This window comes from Zalophus californianus, chromosome 15, assembly GCF_009762305.2.
Source record: "Zalophus californianus isolate mZalCal1 chromosome 15, mZalCal1.pri.v2, whole genome shotgun sequence".
Classification (NCBI taxonomy): domain Eukaryota; kingdom Metazoa; phylum Chordata; class Mammalia; order Carnivora; family Otariidae; genus Zalophus; species Zalophus californianus.
The window spans coordinates 33,341,126-33,360,291 of record NC_045609.1 but is presented as its reverse complement, the minus strand read 5'-3'; the positions used below and the strand labels follow the sequence as shown (position 1 = coordinate 33,360,291).

Below are 19,166 nucleotides of genomic sequence, written 5' to 3'. Positions count from 1 at the left end.
AATTAAATGATATTGAAAGCATGTAGTATAATACCTATAAAAATGCTCAATAAATAGTAACTTATTACAATGATTATTAAGAGAGAAGATAAAACCAAGTTACTGTAGTACAGTATGTCACATCTATTGAATTAGAGCTATCCCTTTCTTTTTCTGTCCTATATTAGCTTGTATTACTGAAAAATATAATCATTTAGGGGCGCCTGGGTGGCTCAGTCATTAAGTGTCTGCCTTCGGCTAGAGTCATGATCCCAGGGCCCTGGGATCGAGCCCCACATTGGGCTCCCTGCTTGGTGGGAAGCCTGCTTCTCCCTCTCCCACTCCCCCTGCTGTGTTCCCTCTCTCGCTGTGTCTCTCTCTGTCAAATAAATAAATAAAATCTTTAAAATATATATATATAATCATTTAAATAAATTTTTAGGATAATTTCAGGTATTAAAAAATGAATCTCTAAATTTTTGAGAGATAGCTGGGACTTCTTAACTAATTATTCAGTTTCCATTTACCTAAGCTCTAATTTATTGAGCTTGAAATGATCTATTTGATTCAGTTTCACTTTTGTCTTTTGACAAAAGAGTTGCTATCTTCTTTAAAACAAGTCTTTTACCATCAACAAATGAATGGATAAAGATGTGGTGTGTGTGTGTACATATATATATATATATATATATACACAGTGGACTACTACTCAGAGATACCTGGGTGGCTCAGTCGGTAAAGTGTCTGCCTTCAGCTCAGGTCATGATCCCAGGCTCCTGGGATCAAGCTCCACATCAGGCTCCTTGCTCTGCCGGGAAGCCTGCTTCTCCCTCTCCTTTGCCTGCTGCTCCCCTTGCTTGTGTTCTCTCTCTCTATCTCTCCCTGTCAAAAATAAATAAAATCTTTAAAAAAAAATTGGAATACTACTCAGCCATCAAAAAATGAAATTTTGCCATTTGCAATGACACGGATGGAACTAGAGGGTATTATGTAAACAAAGTAAGTCAATCAGAGAAAGACAATTATCGTATGATCTCACTAGTATGTGGAATTTAAGAAACAAAACAGGATCATAGGGGAAGAGAGGAAAAAGTAAAACAAAATGAAATCAGAGAGAGAGACAAACCATGAGACTTTTTTTTTTTTAAGATTTTATTTATTTGACAGAGAGATAGTGAGAGAAGGAACACAAGCAGGGTGAGTGGGAGAGGGAGAAGCAGGTTTCCTGCAGAGCAGGGAGCCCGATGGGGGGGGCTCAATCCCAGGACCCTGGGATCATGACCTGAGCCGGACTCTTAATCATAGGAAACAAATTGAGGGTGCTGGAGAGGCAGGGGTGGAAGGTTGGGGTAACTGGGTAATGGACATTAAGGAGGGCACGTGATATAATGAGCACTGGGTATTATATAAGACTGATGAATCACTGACCTCTACCTCTGAAACTAATAATAATTATATGTTAATTAGTTGAATTTAAATTAAAAGCATAAAAAAATAAAACAAGTCTTTTTTTTTTAAAGATTTTATTTATTTGAGAGAGAGAAAATGAGAGATAGCGCGAGAGGGAAGAGGGTCAGAGGGAGAAGCAGACTCCCTGCTGAGCAGGGAGCCCGATGCGGGACTCGATCCCGGGACATCGATCCCGGGACTCCAGGATCATGACCTGAGCCGAAGGCAGTCGCTTAACCAACTGAGCCACCCAGGTGCCCATAAAACAAGTCTTTTAAATGTTCATTCTGAAGCTTAAACTGAGTATTCTTTTGTTTGTTTGTTTGTTTATTTATTTATGAGAGAGCGAGCGAGGATGGGTGGGGGAGAGGCGCAGAGCGAGATGCAGACTCCTTACCAAGCAGGGACCCTGATGTGGAGCTCAGTCCCAGCACCCTGGGATCATGACCTGAGCTTAACCGATTGAGCCACCCAGGCACCCTACTGAGAGTATTCTTAGAGTATTTCTGCACATTTACATTATTTTTGGTGTGGGCTCAAGAGGAGAGGCAATTAAAAGGTTTTTAGACAAAATCAAAAATATTCATTTAATCTTTCTGAGCTTCAGCTTTCTCAATAACAACAGTAAGATAGTGTTTATATCACACTAGGAGCATTTAATGACTTTGAAATTTCTTTGGATAATAGTTTAAGAGTCACAGGAAACACCTTAAGAAAAACAGCATAATGTCCAGTGTTTCTAAGCATGGACCCAAAGAGCAGAGGTGGAGAAATGGAAGGGAACCATGTTATAGGGGAGTCACTTGAGCATCATTTTCATACTACACAGTCTGTGTTTTCCCCTTCCTTCTCCATACTCTTCCTCCTCCCAGTAATTGGATCTAATAGAAGCTCCAGAGGAGTAGTGAGTAAGAACAGCTTGAATTATTTCATCCATCCACATTTCCCATACCACATCCACCCCAGTCATGTTAAGAACTGATCTAATCTGACCATCTGCTTCATTTGAAGGTAAAGAAATCTAAATATAATAAGATGAAATAATCATTTTTTTCATCTTAAAAGTATTAATGTCTTGGCCTATTTTATATCTGTATTTGCTTATAAATGACGGGAATTCTCAGTGTGTGCCAAGTTGTCCTTACATGCCCCTCCTTTTTTTATTTCTTGCAAATGTACATGGTAAAATATTTTCCAAACTATAACAAAGAGCATACAGTGAAAACACAAATCTGTTCCACCTTCGCCACCCTCCGATTCCATGTCACATAAGCTATCACTTTTTAAGTTTTAAGTTAACTTTTTAGTTCTTTTAGGTATTACTCTAATAATTTGAAATGTGGCTAGTTTGAATTAAGATGTGCAATAATTGTAAAATATACAACAGATGTTGAAAACTTAGCATAAAAAGGTTAAAATATCTCAATAATTTTTTATATTGATTACATGTTGAAATGATGCTATTTTGAATATATTTTGTTAAATAAATTATATTAAAATTAATTTTACTGGTTTCTTTTGATTATTTTAAGAATAATTAAAATTATTAACTGTTAGAAAATTTTAAATTATACATGTGGCTCACATTTGTTGCTCCCATTATATTTCTTTTGGACAGTGGTACTCTAATCACTAGTAAGCATGTATTTCCTTAGTTGATGTACCAAGTTTATTCATGAGATACCGGATTCTAGTCTGATTCTCATTCTTTTATAAAGGACCAAGGTTTTTTCTGGAAAGTCTTAGGATTTTCTTATTCTTGGTATTCTGAAATTTCATAAGCATATACTGAATTGTACACAGTTTTTGTTCATTTTGCTTATTAGAACACTTAGTAAGCCCTAGCTTGTGTTACTCTTCAGCTCTGAGAAATTTTCTACTAATATTTTCTTTTTAAGATTTTATTTATTTATTTGTCAGAGAGAGACACAGCGAGAGAGGGAACACAAGCAGGGGGAGTGGGAGAAGGAGAAGCAGGCTTCCTGCGGAGCAGGGAGCCTGATGCAGGGCTCTATTCCAGGACTGTGGGATCATGACCTGAGCCGAAGGCAGACGCTTAACAACTGAGCCACTCAGGCGCCCCTCTACTAATATTTTTGGATTATTTCCTCCCTGTTTTTTTCTTTTGTAAAAAATTTCTTTGCTATTTCTGAATGAGAAAAGGTCTTGTATGATATTAGACCTCTAGTGTTAAGTCTCTTTTTCTATAATTCTCTCTTATATTTTCTATTTTCCATTCTGTTGTCTTTTTGGCAGTGGTCCTCGGAGGAAACCTTATCCTAACCTTTTGACAGTTTATTAAAAAATAGGATGAGATAGGGGCTCAAAGGGGCATGTGACTCTTGATCTAGGGTTGTGAATTCAAGCCCCATGTTGGGTATAGAGATTACTTAAATAAATAAAACTTAAAAAAAATAGGAGATAAGCAAACATAGTTGTCTACAACTCTTTCTTCTCTGTTCTTTTGTCATAGAAGTGTGTTCCACCTTTATGACTGTGCTGTCTTCTTGAATATATGTGAGGTTTCAAATTAGATTTGGTTTTTTGTTTTGTTTCATTTTATTTTAAATTTCCTTCTGTTTCCTAACTTACCTCTTTGTTTTGCAGTCAGTGGTTTATTTTGTTCAGGGCAGGCTCCTAGAAGTGAAGCACATTTTAGATAAGGAAAATAGGTAACCAAAAGTGTAGAAGCAGAAATGCAAAAAGCTTCCTCTGGGAAGATAATCTGATCCTTGTAATACTGTGAATGTAATGAGATAAGGGCCTGAACTAGCTTGAATGCAGTGAGAACCAAAAGAAAAGAACTGAGTAATTATGCAAGAAAAGTAAGTGTAATTATGAACTGACTTCTTCACTCTAAAAACTCCCAAAGCACCACTTTATTGAACTAGTTATATGCTCCCTTGTAGTGTTAATTATATGTGTATGCCTTTCTAACTAAATTGTGACTCTTCAGGGCGGGGCTTATAGCTCACTCATTAACTTTTTTTTTTTTAAAGATGATTTATTTATTTATTTAACAGAGATAGATAGCGTTAGTAGGCAGAGCGGCAGACAGAGGGAGAGGGAGGGGCAGGCTCTCTGCCGAGCAGGGAGCCCAATGTGGGACTTGATCCCAGGACCCTGGGATCATGACCTGAGCCGAAGGCAGCCACTTAACCAACTGAGCCACCCAGGCGCCCCTCATTAACTTTTTTATAACTATTTATTGATCAAGCACTATGCCAAGGGCTGGGAGAAAGCAGTAGTCAAAGACAAATATCCCTGCCCTCAAGGATACTTAATTACTTACATCTTTCACAGTGCTTAGAATTAGATGCTAGGTATTCGCAGAGAAAATATTTGGTAACCCTACTTTAAAAGGTAATATTAGGATGGTCTATTGTATCTGTTTAGGTGTATTGCAAAATTTATTTGATATTAAACTATTCTCTAACTTGATACTAAAAAAAATTATTATGCATTCAGATTAAACTAATATCCTTCACCTTATTTAAAGGTAATATAGCACATTGATATAATGAAAACAGCCCACCCTTGAAAGAGTCCAGGTTCTAGTTTAGCTCTACTGTTGAACAGGTTTGCACACGAATTTTTATTCTCTTTATCTTCTCAGAGCCTCAACTTTCTCGTATGTAAAATAAAGATTAGATCTTTTAGCACTGACACTTTGAATCCCAAAGTGGAAAAATTTTTCATTCCCATAACCTTTGAATAATGTTGTGGCTAAACCATCTAGTATATTTAATTGAATAATTGGAAATGACAGAGAGCTGTCATTTCATGTTTTATTTGAGTTATGATCATTGACTATACTGTTTTTTTTTTCTCTTTTACAGACTTGGGTCTAGATCAGTATACAATAAAACGCTTTGATGGAAAGGTGAGCGAGCTATGACACCTAATATATATATCCTGTTGTTTACTAAGGAGATTTTAAAGTTCCTCTAGAATTCTTTGTGAGATCTGAATGCCTGTTCTTCTTGTCAAAAGAGCATGTTTCTTAGGTTGGAAGGCCTATAAGTGCCTTCAGATGCTTCTGAAAAAATCAAGCAGGGTTTTCTACACTTTTCCATATAAGGTAACACTCATGGGTAGCCTGCTGTATATAGTAAGTGTATGTTGACATTTGCATTTTAATTCAATTGCCATCATAAAGCTTAACAAGCCCCCAGTATTACATTTGCATTTCTTATAAAAACACTTATTTGATTTGACCTTCCTCAGACTTTGACACTATATAGCAGTAACCCTAACTAGAAAATTATAGAAGTCTTTACCGGTGCTTTTATAATAATTATGAAGGCTACCCCAAATTTGTATATACATTTGCATTATACTTTCTTTCAATTCTTTATTTTATGCACAAATACATCACATAATAAATTGTTCTTAAGTATAGAAAATGAAACTTTCAATTTTATCATCTCAGAGCAGTCAGTTAAACATGTTTTTCCCTTTCAGGCTGAGCTCTACAAAAAGAAAAAGAAAGTATTACACAGGGTCAGAAAGAAAAGTAAAAGGTCAGTTTTACAGAGGAGGAAGAAAGCACATCAGAAAGAAGAGAGAGCCCGGGATGGCTCTACAAAGCTTAAAGAGAAGGAAATCGGAAGGAAAATCATGCAGTGGCTGGAAAAGGCAGGATCACAAAAGGGGTCTAAATGGGTGGAGGTCAGGGTTAGTAGAAGCTGATCTTGCAGGAATATGTTGACCCTGCATCATTATATAAAACTCTGTGTACTCATAAGGTGAAGATATAAATACTAAGATCTTTTGCACAGGTGGAAAGAACGAGTGGCCACCTTAAGAGCTGAGTGATCTCAGTCAAGGCTTCCAGCCTAACAATTGCCTTTCCCATTCATATGGCCCATTGCCTTCATCTGGGTATGCTCTTTTTAAAGTCACATATTCTAAAAGAAAAAATGATCAAAAACAGCATTGAACTAGAATATTAGGAGACAGGTTCAGAGCTGGCTCTGCTTTGGGACAGCCACATCTTTGATCCTTGGTTGTCTCTGCCTCATATATAATCAAGTACCATATTCATGTGAAGGTTATTTCAGGCACTGATGTCAGGGTCTGATTTCAGAATCTCTGGCAAATCAGGTCCCTGTTTTATCTGTCTTTGTGTCACTCAGAGTCCAGCATATATCTGCCATATAGGAGGGGACAAATAAACATTTGATGACTTGGAAAAATCAACTAATCACATATTCTTTGGAGATATGACTCATTAAGTAGGTAATATGTTATAGCAAAATCAGTCTAACAAATCACAGTTTTTGGTCACTGAAGGAATTCAGAGTAGCATGAGATTTCTGTCCTCTATTATATTTATATATATGTAAATCTGAAAACATGTAAAAAAGTTGAATATGTGCAAGTTGAACAGTAAATTTACATGTTATAGGAGAATTTCCATTCCTAGAGGTCTCCAAATATAAAATCCCTAGTGGTCACTCATGTTTCATAAATGCTCTTTAAATTTTTATTTCAGCTAACTGTCCACTTGAGGCTAAAAATTTGCAACTCTGGGCATGACCAGTGAGCTCCACCTTTGTTTCGATCATATTCCGTTTATGAGCTCTGTATTTCCTCCCATTAGTATCATTTGCATTTTTCTGTTTTCATTTATTTTTATAAAATAACAAAAGTAAACTGCAGTAAGATATTATAAGTATTTGAGTGCCCACCTTGCTGTAGAGATGAAAACGGCAGTACTTTGTTTGGAAGGCAGACTTTATGACAGATTATAGTGCAAATGTTTGGGCTCTGAAGTATAAAATTCTGAAATGGGAGTAGGAAAGCAGGATTTAGGGATATAATGGTTCAAAGTATGACTCATATGAAATTCAGGCATATGAAAGTTGACCAAGGGAACAGGTTCTGCAAGAGAATAGAGGAATGGCAGACTCTCATAGGGGTAGTGTAGAACTGAGCCAGGCAGCTTGTCCCCTAGCAAAGAGTGTATGGATTTTTCCTTCATCCACGTTATGATATGCATATTTAATCCCTTTGCCAGGTATTTCATTTAAATACTGTATTAATTTCCATCAAATATATCCTGAAGGTTATGGTTCTTAAATAGGATTTTTAAACTAAGTTCACCTCTAGTTTATGTCTTTATGAATAGTCTTTTATTTCATATGAAGTTTAAGAAAGTAGTTTCTGTGCTGTTTTTAAACCTTGTGTAATGAGGTATACAACATTAATTAGGGTTTAATCAGTTTAGAAGTTTTTCCAGGGATTTTTGCCATGTATTTGTGATATTTGTAATAAGGATCATCAACTGTTGATCTTATTATTTTCCTTTAGATCTTCATGTCTCTCTTTCTCTCAGTCAGAATATATTAATTCTTAAGTAGCAGCTTCCAGAGTGTATAAATCCTAAAACAATTTCCTCTTGAAAAAACAGATTTGTGTAGTAATTATAGTACATTTTATGCAAGATGGCCAGAAATTTAGTCCAAAGCTAATACCCTAGAGGAATTTCCTTTTAAACTTGCTTTGATCTTTATTTATTTATTTATTTATTTGAAAGAGAGAGAGAGCGAGAGCAGGAACACAAGCAGAGGGAGCGCGGGAGAGGGAGAAGCAGGCTCCCCGCTGAGCAGGGAGCCTGATGTGGGGCTCGATCCCTGGACTCTGGGATCATGACCTGAACCGAAGGCGGGCGCTTAACGACTGAGCCACCCAGGTGCCCCTAAACTTGCTTTGATTTTTAAATGGGTCATTTTCTTTCTCTTGTTTTAACTTGAAAGATAAACTAGTTATGAACTACTTAGAGATTTACTCCCATCTTCTTATCCCCCCCATTGTTTTAACTTTTAACACACCATGTAATAAAGTGTATCATTTGACCAGTAGGTAACACTGCCTTATTTTATTGTCTTTTAATTGAATTGTACTTTAGCCTTTTTGTCACTGAAAGCAAGAACAAATGTAGAAATAGTATCATTTTGTAGAGTTTTCTCATTTATGTTTGAATTTCATACAACCTCTAAATGCAAAGTAGAAAAGAAGGCCCAACTGATACTGAGAAATAATTGGACAGTTATTTCTTGTTTTGGTGCCTATCATCTTCTCTCTTTTGTTTGACTAGAAAAAGCCCTTAAGTAAATGAAACATTCCTGTTTCAACTGATAGTGAAGCTGAATTTGATTAAAGCAGCTTTTGAATTTGGGGGAGGATCTTTTTCCAGAGCCCATCACTACCTAATGTTAATGTACATTAATCCTTTACTCTTAGTAGCAATTTCCTTTGTAGAAAAGTCATGAAATACATTATTATTGGCACTTGCATCATTTATGCATTTCAGAACTATCTACTAACACAGGCCTTGTATAAAGAAGCAATAGTGTCCCTTCGCTTTAAGAAAATGCTTTATAGATAGGTGATGCTTTAAAAGACATTCAGACTGGGTCTTTAAAGTTCAAAAACTCAAAGCTTGAGGGCACCTGGGTGGCTCAGTTGGTTAAGCAACTCCCTTCAGCTCAGGTCATGATCCTGGAGTCCCAGGATCGAGTCCCGCATCAGGCTCCCTGCTCAGCAGGGAGTCTGCTTCTCCCTCTGATCCTCCTCCCTCTCATGCTGTCTCTCATTTTTTCTCTCTCAAATAAATAAATAAAATCTTCAAAAACTCAAAGCTTGAAAGTTCACATTTTTCTCTTAAAGGATATTTGAATATCACTACAGTGTACTAGCACTATTATACAGATGGTAATACAAAATATAGTCTGGCTTTTGTTTTAGTGTAATATATCAGAGATTTTTTAAAAAATGCACCCTCCCCCTGCAATATCCATGCATTCTGTTTATGACTTGTTAATGTAGTTACTTCATGAAGTTTGGGTTATATCTTTAATAAAAGTATATTTTTTCTGGGTTTAATTTTTTAATCACATGATAACTGGCCTATAAAATAAAGCATCATTTCTAAATGGAGACTTTATATTATATAATCATCAAACATTTCTTTCATTTAATGATTTAGTTGCTGTTTTTTATTGGTGTAGCTTATCTCAAGTGGTTATACCCTTTATTTTCCTGTTTCTCTTAGCCCTCCCTTTTTTCCCTCAGCATATCAAAGATAGAAATTGTTTTGGATTTTCTGTTCCTGTTGTATGTGATAGACAACCCTCTCTGGACCAGACACCACCATTTTTTTTTTTTTAAGTTACAGTAGAAAACTGCATGGTCTAGGTAAAATTGTTTCTTAAGCAAGGAATACCTATGTTCCAGAGTTTTGACATAATCCTCTTCTCTCTTCTAAAAACTGTAAAGCTCGTACTCTTTGTCAAGTAACAGTGAATTGCCCATTGAAAGTAAATTGTTCATTGTTATCATTTTACCATGTATTTCTTTTTCAGAAGATAGTTTTTTTAATTCTTCCTTCTCTATCAAATTCCCTTTTCCCCCAACCACTCCCTGAACATTTCAGGAAGCATCCCTCTGGACTGCATTTTTCGTTATTTGTATTTACAGTACCCTTAGAATCTCTCCAGTTTGGAAGAAAGAGCTAATGTGTGTTTTATTCCTCTCTTTTATGATACCTACAAGAATATTTGTACATGTGGAACAGAAAAAATATTTTACATCAAATTAAAATGACATTGTCCCCCCCCCCATGACATTGTCCACATTCAGGTGAAAGAGATAAAAGTATGGTCAAAGCCTAGAAAAGGAAGAACTGATTACAGTGTTTATAACAGAAAAAGTTATCAGCAGAAAAAAAAAATGGCAGCCATAGTTAAAAATCAAAGCTTTAATATAACCAAACGCTTTTAATTGCTTACTAGGTAAGAGTTCTTTAAAAAAATATTGATAAATGAACTTTAAAATGATATTCTGCTTAGGGGAAAGTCTAGGTTCCCCAAGGGAAATGTGAGCATTTTCCCCTATACCATAATACTCTTAATGCTTTAAGTTGTTTATTTACTTTATATCATAGATAAGATCTTAGTGTGGAATAAGGGCAAGTATAATATTACTTTTTGACATGCATAGTAATGTGAAATTTACTGTAGATCAAGGAAATGTAAATTAGGAGAGGGGAGGGACTGAAAGCTCCATGGGACAAGAGTTTGATGAATCTTCACATTTATTTGAACTGTTTTAATTCTGCTCACATTTATATAGCAGGTTATGATGTTATGGGAATTCTGCATTGTTCACTAGGCACATCTCTCTTTCTCTCTTTTGGTTTGAAAGATGAACCTAAGTCAAGGCTAAATTCTTGGTGAATTGGTATATTTCTTCAGGTTTTTCTATTAAATACAAATATATAGACAGAATTGTATTATTTTTTCACCATGTTTTTATGTTTTTATTTGCCCTACCAATCCCATCTTTACAATAGAGTATATTACCTGTGTTGTCTTACTTTTATAATAGGGAAATTTTTGATTTAAAAAAAGCGTAGCAGATTCCAAGAGAATGTACAGATTTCCCCCACTGTCTAAAAGTAGAGCATTCCTTTGGAAGCTTTCATTAAGCTGAAACAGCATAAAGCAAAGAAATTATTACCATTTTCATAAAAGCAAAAATCCTCTTTGGGTTTTTTTCAGTTAGCAAAAACAGGTCCCAGCATAGGTCTTTCGTGAAGGGGGAGTGGTATAAAGCAGACTTTCACATAGCAGAGGTCCTGTCATTCCTGGAAGCCTGAAGTTCTCCACAAGGATTTCATATTCACATATTTATTTTAGGGCTGAAGATTTAGCCCATTTTCAAAACCACATTAGCATATTCACTCATTAGTTGTCAGTTTTTTAGTTTTGCAATTTAAAGTAAACTCTCTAAATGAAAAATACTCGACTCTGTCTCTTGCAGGAATTATTACTATAACTATATGAAAAAGAAGAATAGTTGGAGCTTTTTGAGTGTTTATCACATGCTACACTCTATTTTTGTTTTCTGGTTTTTGTTTCACATGCAATGTGGGGCTTGAACTCACGACCCAAGATCAAGAGTCGCCTGCTGTCTGGACTGAGTCAGCCAGGCACCGCTACACACTGTTTTAAGTGCTTACATATAACTCATTTAATCCACACAGCCACTACTTTTATCATCATTTTACAAATAAGAAACTACATAATTAATTTTTTTTTAACATTAGATCATATAAGCTAGTAGGTAGTGGAGGCATGATTCCAAATTTGTAGTCTGGCTTCAGAGTTCAATCTTAAGCACTGGGGTATTTTATTCATATATCTAAGCAATTTGTCTATATGATCTATTTGTAAATAGAAATTTCTCTTGTCAAGTAGCTATTTTAATAATAACTTAATGCCATTTGTGCAAAAAAACCCCACAAAACCCTTGATATCTCACTTTCTTTTTGCTAAGCATGTTTGAAGTTAATTTTTTCTCCTTTGATAGAGTACAACTAGAAACTCCTATTAACCTGAGAAACCACATGGTATAAGGAGTATATAAATTTTAATACTTAAATTTAGGAATCAGAATTTCAACTTCCTTTTTATTTGCTCCATTATTTTCTCATATGCCGTGAACACTATTGAGCATTTTGAAAAATGCTGTCTTTTCTTTTTATTGAAATGATCTCTTAAAGTGTGCACTGTCATCTATATTTGAAAAATTGGATCTTGGCTCATTGTCATCAAGATATTAGAGAAAATAATATTTCTATTACAGACTAAACTTACTCTCAAATATTGATTGGTTGTGTGTTAAAGGTAGCATCATTTGAATAGGGCCACTTACTATAGTGAGTCTTTAAACAAGCAAAAGTTTAGAATGTAATTGCATTACCAAGGAACTCAACATTCTGATTCAGCATTTCAAGAAATCCTTTGACACCTGTTGCAGTTTTCTGTTTTACTTTTAGTCTGTTTGTTCATCTTCTTTTGCATCCATAGTTCTCTAAATTATTTTAAGCCATTTTCTCAATTTTCTCTCTTCTTACAAATTAGCAAATTTAGCTCTTTTGTAACACACCACAGCCCTAAGAAAATCTGGCTTTGGTGTCTGAAATATTTTCCAAGAGATTTCCATTTTGAGCATCTAAGTATTTGACAGTTATGTGTAAATAATTAGTAGATGTTGTAAGTATGCTGACCTTGAGTAGGAAAAATACAACGTTATGGATCGCTGTACTTCTTAGTATGTAATAGCACAGGATGAAGAGTGTGACTTTGGATATGACAATTCTGTATTCATAAATGGGCTCCCCACATACTTGATAGGTAACCTTGGTCAAGAGACCATTTAACCTCTCTATCACCTTCTCAGTAAAATCAGGACAATGTGGTAAATTATCTGGCTCTACAAATTATAGCTACTTTCCATGACTTTGAGCCCTTTACTCAATTTATAAAAGGAGTTAGCTGCTGTCATATATATTATCCTCTTGGTTTGTATGAAATGCTACAGAATAGCATCTCCTCTGCCTAATTGCTCTCACCATGCCAGTTAAATCAGCTGTAAAAATCTCCTTGGGCTCTCTATAAGGAGCAATTGGCTGGGATTAAATAGCTAGTCCATGAGCTAAAGAGAGACCTCTGGTTTGTTTTCTCATATCTGAGCTGTCCTTCATTCACAGTGATTCATCTCACCCATGTGTTGTAAAATCCTCTGGGCCTCTGTCACATCAATCCCAGCTTTAGGTTTGTAAATTGCTAATAGCATATATTTCTCAGTCAAGAACTTTTATCACTCTGCTAAGCTTGTTTTGAGAAGTATGGTAAGTTTGGGTTGAATTTTGTTTCACAGTGAAGTTCATTTGTTGAAAAAAAATCTTTAAACCCATTTGATATATGAAGATATATCAAATATCTTGGAGTGGTGTACCCAGCTAAATCAGCTAACCTACACTGCTTAATCAAATGTCATCCTCCATGATGGCTGGCTTTTTATCACTAATGTGAATAGTAATTCATTTAGTGCAACATAATTTTGCAGGAGACCTGTTTCTAAGTAGTCATTCTGAACTCTTCGAGTAGTTACTAATCCTTTAAACTCATCTGAGTTTGGTTGCCTGTATTTTATTATGGATGGTAAAGCAACATATTTGCCATGAAGTTTAAAAATATTATATCCATGAGACATCCTAATAGGAAACGTTAGAAATGCTTTGACTTCCCATGACAAAAAATGAAATGTTTGCCTTCCCATTTCTGTAAGAAACAGACTATTATTCGTGTGTTTTCTTTTTATAGTATTATGAAGTTTTTCTGCAATTGTGTTTCATTTGGGGGAAGTTAGGAATTGAGGTGTTGGGGTTTTTGTTTTATTGTACCTAGCAGATAATATATAAAACATTCCTATGTATTCCTCATTTCCTGTTTCTAGGTGTTCAGTGAATTTATTACAGATCTAAATTCGTCCTTATATGTTACAATACTTTGTGATATGTATGTTTGATTTTGGAGTTTTTGTTCATGTAATCAGACGATGTCCATTTTTTTTCTTTTTCTCATCTTCTGATCAGGATTTCTGGCAGGTACTGACTCAGCAGCATGTGCTTTAAATTAATGTTCCAAAATCCATAGTAATGCTTTAGGGACAAAGGTTCAGTGCATGCTCATGTCCTTCCCCCTGCTCCGTTCAGAATGATTCAATTCCTGTCACTTTTAACATATTTTATCTTTAATATGACAATTCCAACACTGCCCTGGCCCTTGAGAATATAATACCTAGCATGATTTAAAAGGAAGTTTTAACATTATGTGTCACACAAAAGGTCAAGAAACTGTTACCACTAAGTTGTATAAGGGATACTCAGTCAATTGGGTCATGTAACTAGTCTTAGTCAGGATGTCATGTTCCTAGTTAAACTGTTAACAGGAACGGTGAGGCAGCAGTAATTTCAAGTGAAAATTAATCTTTTGCTTTGAAATTTCTTACATGATAAATACAGATAAGTTTAGTTGCACTTTGTTCAATAAAATGGCTTAACAGGAAACAAATGGAACATTTAGAAAGACTGCATTAGTTTGCTTTTTTGAGCTAATCAACAACTTTAACTTGGAAAAGCAAGCAAATACATGAAAATCATGAAAGAGAATATATAGGTCTTAATCTGGCAAAAGAGAAGTACTTTTTAAATTGATCTTTGAAGACTTACACTCTTTAATTATAATTTATAAATTATTAAAATCTATTCATTTTTAAAAAGACATTACTCTCGTATTGCTTAATAGAAATAGAAATGAAACTAAATTATATCTTTTGTTTTAAAATAATTAATGATATAATTAATGAGATCACAGTGTGCTCTTTAGTTTTATAGAACATTTTTCCTGTGCTTCCTTTTTTTAAAAATGGGATATATTTTTAGTAGTCTTCTTACCAAATCCCAAACCAATTATCCTGTTATTGGTACAGTTGATTATCTTCTGTTTTTAATTGCATTCTGAAACAAACCAACAAATACTTGAATGATTATGTCAAAATAATTTATTGATAATCCCAGTATCAATGTTTCTAAGCCTGGAGATTCTGTTTTAGAATAGGTACAGCACAACTAGTAGGCGTAGTGCGAAGGAGAGTGTATCAGATAAGGTACTTAATACCTGTGATTGAGGAAAGCTGCTTCTACTTCTGTAATTGTGGCAGGACAGTTTGTACAAGGCATCTAAAAAGTCTTTCTTCCCTTTGATGGTTGTATGGTTTAAGAATTTAAGAATTTAAAATGACTTGCCTCACATAGCTGTCCCTATTAGAAAATGAGAAGAGAAAAGAGGTAGGAATTGGTTAAGTGCTTGGAAGTCTCTGGAATCTGCTGTATTGGGTAATCAGCTACCATAGTAGACAAAAGAACACTGGTCTTCTTTAAACTTTGACTCTTGAAGGTGATATCCTTTGTTGAGTAAGGATTCAAAATCAAGTTTTACTATATTATTAAGGATATCTTGTGAATAAGCTTTTTGTATTGAAAATAATAAACTTTTTTTTTCGAAGACTAGATAGTGGGGGATTGTTTATATCACTATAAATATCACTCATTTTGGTGACACTAGTATAAATCCTTTGAGGTTCCAAAGGTCAGGGAGCAGTGACTTGATAGAAGAGGGCTTTCTTGCTTGCTTCCTTAACAGGGATTTGTCCTTTGCATGCTAAGTTCCTATTGCCTGTGGAAAGGCTGGAATCATTTTGTTTTTCTGGTAGCATAGAGCTGTTCTTCAGATGCAGCTTATGAATGGTGTGAAATAATTATATTGCTGTGAGGAGTATTCATAATGTCTCTTTCCAGTCTCTGAGTTCCACCACTACTAAAGTATGTTGATTTAATTCATGTGTTTGATGATTCAAGTTGAAGAAAGAAATGATAATATAATCATTAAGTGCTCCCAAGGAGGGTGTAGTTTACTTGATTGCCCCAAATATTCAGACATCTATTAATATGTTTTTAAATACATTTTTATTTTAGATTGTTTGTTTGAACTTGGGGTCAGCAACCCATTTGATTTATCATTGTTGATTTGAAAGCATAAACATGACTAAACATTACATTTCTAACACCTTCATGTTTCATTTTTCCATCATGAAACAAGATTTGAAATTCACTTTGACATGGGAGGACTTGGTTCTAGATAACTTCCTTGCACAAATACTCTAACATGTTTTGAGGTTACACAAAGTGAAAGATACTCAAAACATTTTTTTCTCCTGTTCCAGTAAAAATGGGTTCTCAACTTAGCCTAGACATCTGTTGATGATCTTTGATTGCAGAGAAAGTATGAGAATAGCTTTTGCTTTGCATATCTGTCTTTCCCATGATGCATTTTTTTAAGTTCCAAACTTAAATAAAAAACTTTTCCAATTACAGTTTAGTCTAACATCTATTAATTAAGAGCATAAAGAGCCATTACATTCTTGAACTGATACTCATTTTCAAAATGATTAAAATATGCATCTGAACAAGTCAAGGCATAAAAATACATTGTACACCTACATTGTTAACTAGACTTTCCTCTTCAAGATAACTGAGCTGATACAAGCTAAGTCCCAGGATTAATATTTTATAATAGTGAACACTTGTTTTGCTCTGAAAATATTCAGTCCCCATTAACAATTTCAGAAGTTGCAAGTAATTTCTCTGCATTTGACACAATATAACATATAATGGTTCTGGAGTCAAACCATGACCTGTCCTGCCATTTTATAGCATTGTTACCTTGCACTACTTATTTAATTTCTCTGAACTTCAGTTTTCTCATCTGTAAAGTGCAAATAGTAGTATTACCTATCTCATAGTATTGCAGTGAGGACTTAAAGAAGTGTATGTAATTCAAGTGCTTAGCACAGTGCCCGCAATGAAATATGCAAACTATAATTTTTAAATTTTTTTTAAGATTTTACTTATTTATTTGACAGAAAGAGACACAGCGAGAGAGGGAACACAAGCAGGGGGCATGGGAGAGGGAGAAGCAGGCTTCTCATGGAGCAGGGAGCCTGATGCGGGGCTCGATCCCAGGACCCTGCGATCATGACCTGGGCCAAAGGCAGACGCTTAACGACTGAGCCACCCAGGCACCCCCAATTTTTAAATTCTTAATATACCTTTAATGGTCAGTGGTGTTCAAGGGATACCTATAAATGTTAGAGTTCAAACTGATTTAAAAATTCTTCATTTAGAGGGCTTCCTGGGAGATGGTAGTTATTAGAACAATGTAGAATGGTTGGTGATCCTCAGAGTGAAACTCTGTTTTTATGATGTGATTTTTTCTTTTCTTTTTTTTTTAAAGATTTTATTTATTTATTTGACAGAAACACAGCGAGAGAGGGAACACAAGCAGGGGGAGAGGGAGAAGCAGGCTTCCTGCAGAGCAGGGAGCCCAATGCGGGACTCGATCCCAGGACCCTGGAATCATAACCTGAGCCGAAGGCAGACACTTAACAACTGAGCCACCCAGGCGCCCCTGATTTTTTCTTGTAATAATTTTTTCCTTATGGGAGACAGTGAGATGCTATATTGACTGACTTTTCAAAATTTGTATGTGAGATGGTTTTTCCATGAAGTAATAGGGAAGACTTTTATAACCCACGTGACTGAAACCAAGACTATTGCTGAACCCACCACACTTCTTTTCAGTGCTGATTGATTTGAGTGGCCGAAGTTCAAAATTATGTTCTTAGATTTAAGTAGCGAATAATCAATAATGGTAAAACGTAGATTCTCTCACCCACAGCTGCTTCAAAGCAAGTATGCAGGCATAATGTGGTAGGAAATAATAGAATTAACAATTTTCCCCTTCTAAGGTTTTGATAATACCTTATCAGATACTGAAGACTGAAATCCCTTCAATAATGTTGTACACTTCCTTAAAGTGAATGTTATTCCAGGAGACTTACAAATTTTTAATCATTGCTTTAATCAAATCTTCCGCCACCCTTTTTTTAAGCATCTTCATTTGTATCCGTTTTCTCTGTAGCCATCTAGTTAATGAAGTAGGAAAACATTTGCATGATAGATATTTAGAGTTGTTCTCAGAGCTAAAGTGGTTAGAATTGGGACTGAAAAGAGAATGGCTTTCTGGCCGCGTGAAGTTTACAGTATCTTAAGCATTCACCTTCCACAGTTTGTTGCACAGTCATTTCTGTTTTTCTGCCTCAAATGTTCTATTACCTTTGAGAAGGTTGCAAACTCTGAGTCAGGAGAAGTCCTAAACCACTCTAAATTAGAAACTTCTTAATTTAATTTTATCTGACATATCCTCAACTCCTACCTTTCTGCAAGTTCAGGTATGGGATGGGGGAGGAAGAATACATATTTTAACTGTGCAACATTTTCTGTTTGATTGGGAATAGTGTGATTGTTTAAGATGGATATCTTACCAAGGCTTTGGCATCTATGCACCAACTAAATAATGAAGTATGAGCATTAATTGCATGGGAAAATTGCCGAATTTTCTAACACTCTTCCCCTCCCTGCCCCAGCCCCAACCTCATGTAGAAATAGGTCAAAATTGCATTTTCTGGAAGAAGCGTATTATTATCATTACTTTGCTTTTGAAGTACCTCAAGTATTTTCTTAAGGGTTTTAGATAGACTTTGAAACACGTATATCAGTCATCTAGGGAAATGTTAATACTAAAACAATCCAGTTATCTCAGTCTCATAAAGGATGACATCTTAAGTAGGAAAACTGTGTTCTTTATCAGATTTTTCTATAAGCCAGAGATGATTTGAGGTTCTAGATGATATATTAGCATCTATTTTGCTGGCATAGTCCTTCAACTACTATTTGATAGGAAGTTTATTTCGAACTGAAATTGAAATTTCATCAGAATTGAAAAGTGGGTTTTAACTAGAATAAATAATGAGATTAAACTTCTAGATATGATTTTTCTCTTTGGCTTCATCCCGTTGAGTCTTAAAAGGCAAAATTATTGGCCCTATTTTGATCAACCCTGTTAAAGTTAGGATTCACTGAGCATAGTTGGTATTAATGAATTTGAACCATGATTGGAATTCCCAGTCCCAAAGCTCCTGATGGCACCTGCAACCATGGCAGTGTTATATAGGTTTATGTGATTGGTCAGAAACCAGAGTGTGGATGCTTTAGCACAAAAACATCCTGGTAAAACAGTTTTGTTTTGTTTTTTTTAAGATTTATTTATTTATTTATTAGAACGCGGCGCACGCATGAGCAGGAGAGGGGCAGAGAGGGAGAGAGAGGAAGCCGACTCCCACTGAGCGGGGAGCCCAGTGTGGGGCTCCATCTCACGACCCTGAGATCATGACTTGAGCCAAACCAAGAGTTGGGTGCTTAACTG

The 19,166-nt window shown here is 35.4% G+C and overlaps 1 protein-coding gene across 10 annotated transcripts in view; it reads left to right on the top strand.

Annotated features, from left to right (window-relative positions):
• The window catches only part of MICU1 (mitochondrial calcium uptake 1), a 240,699-nt gene that overhangs the window by 97,196 nt on the left and 124,337 nt on the right, over positions 1-19,166 (top strand). For 7 of the 10 annotated variants that reach the window (XM_027596470.1, XM_027596471.2, XM_027596474.1 and 4 more), the window contains 2 exons: positions 5,268-5,311; positions 13,877-13,888. In XM_027596470.1, the coding sequence (XP_027452271.1) occupies positions 5,268-5,311; positions 13,877-13,888 (56 nt within the window). Of the gene's footprint in view, positions 1-5,267; positions 5,312-5,950; positions 6,067-13,876; positions 13,889-19,166 lie in introns of those variants that run through there. The other 3 variants (XM_027596477.1, XM_027596475.1, XM_027596479.1) reach the window with 2 other exon arrangements.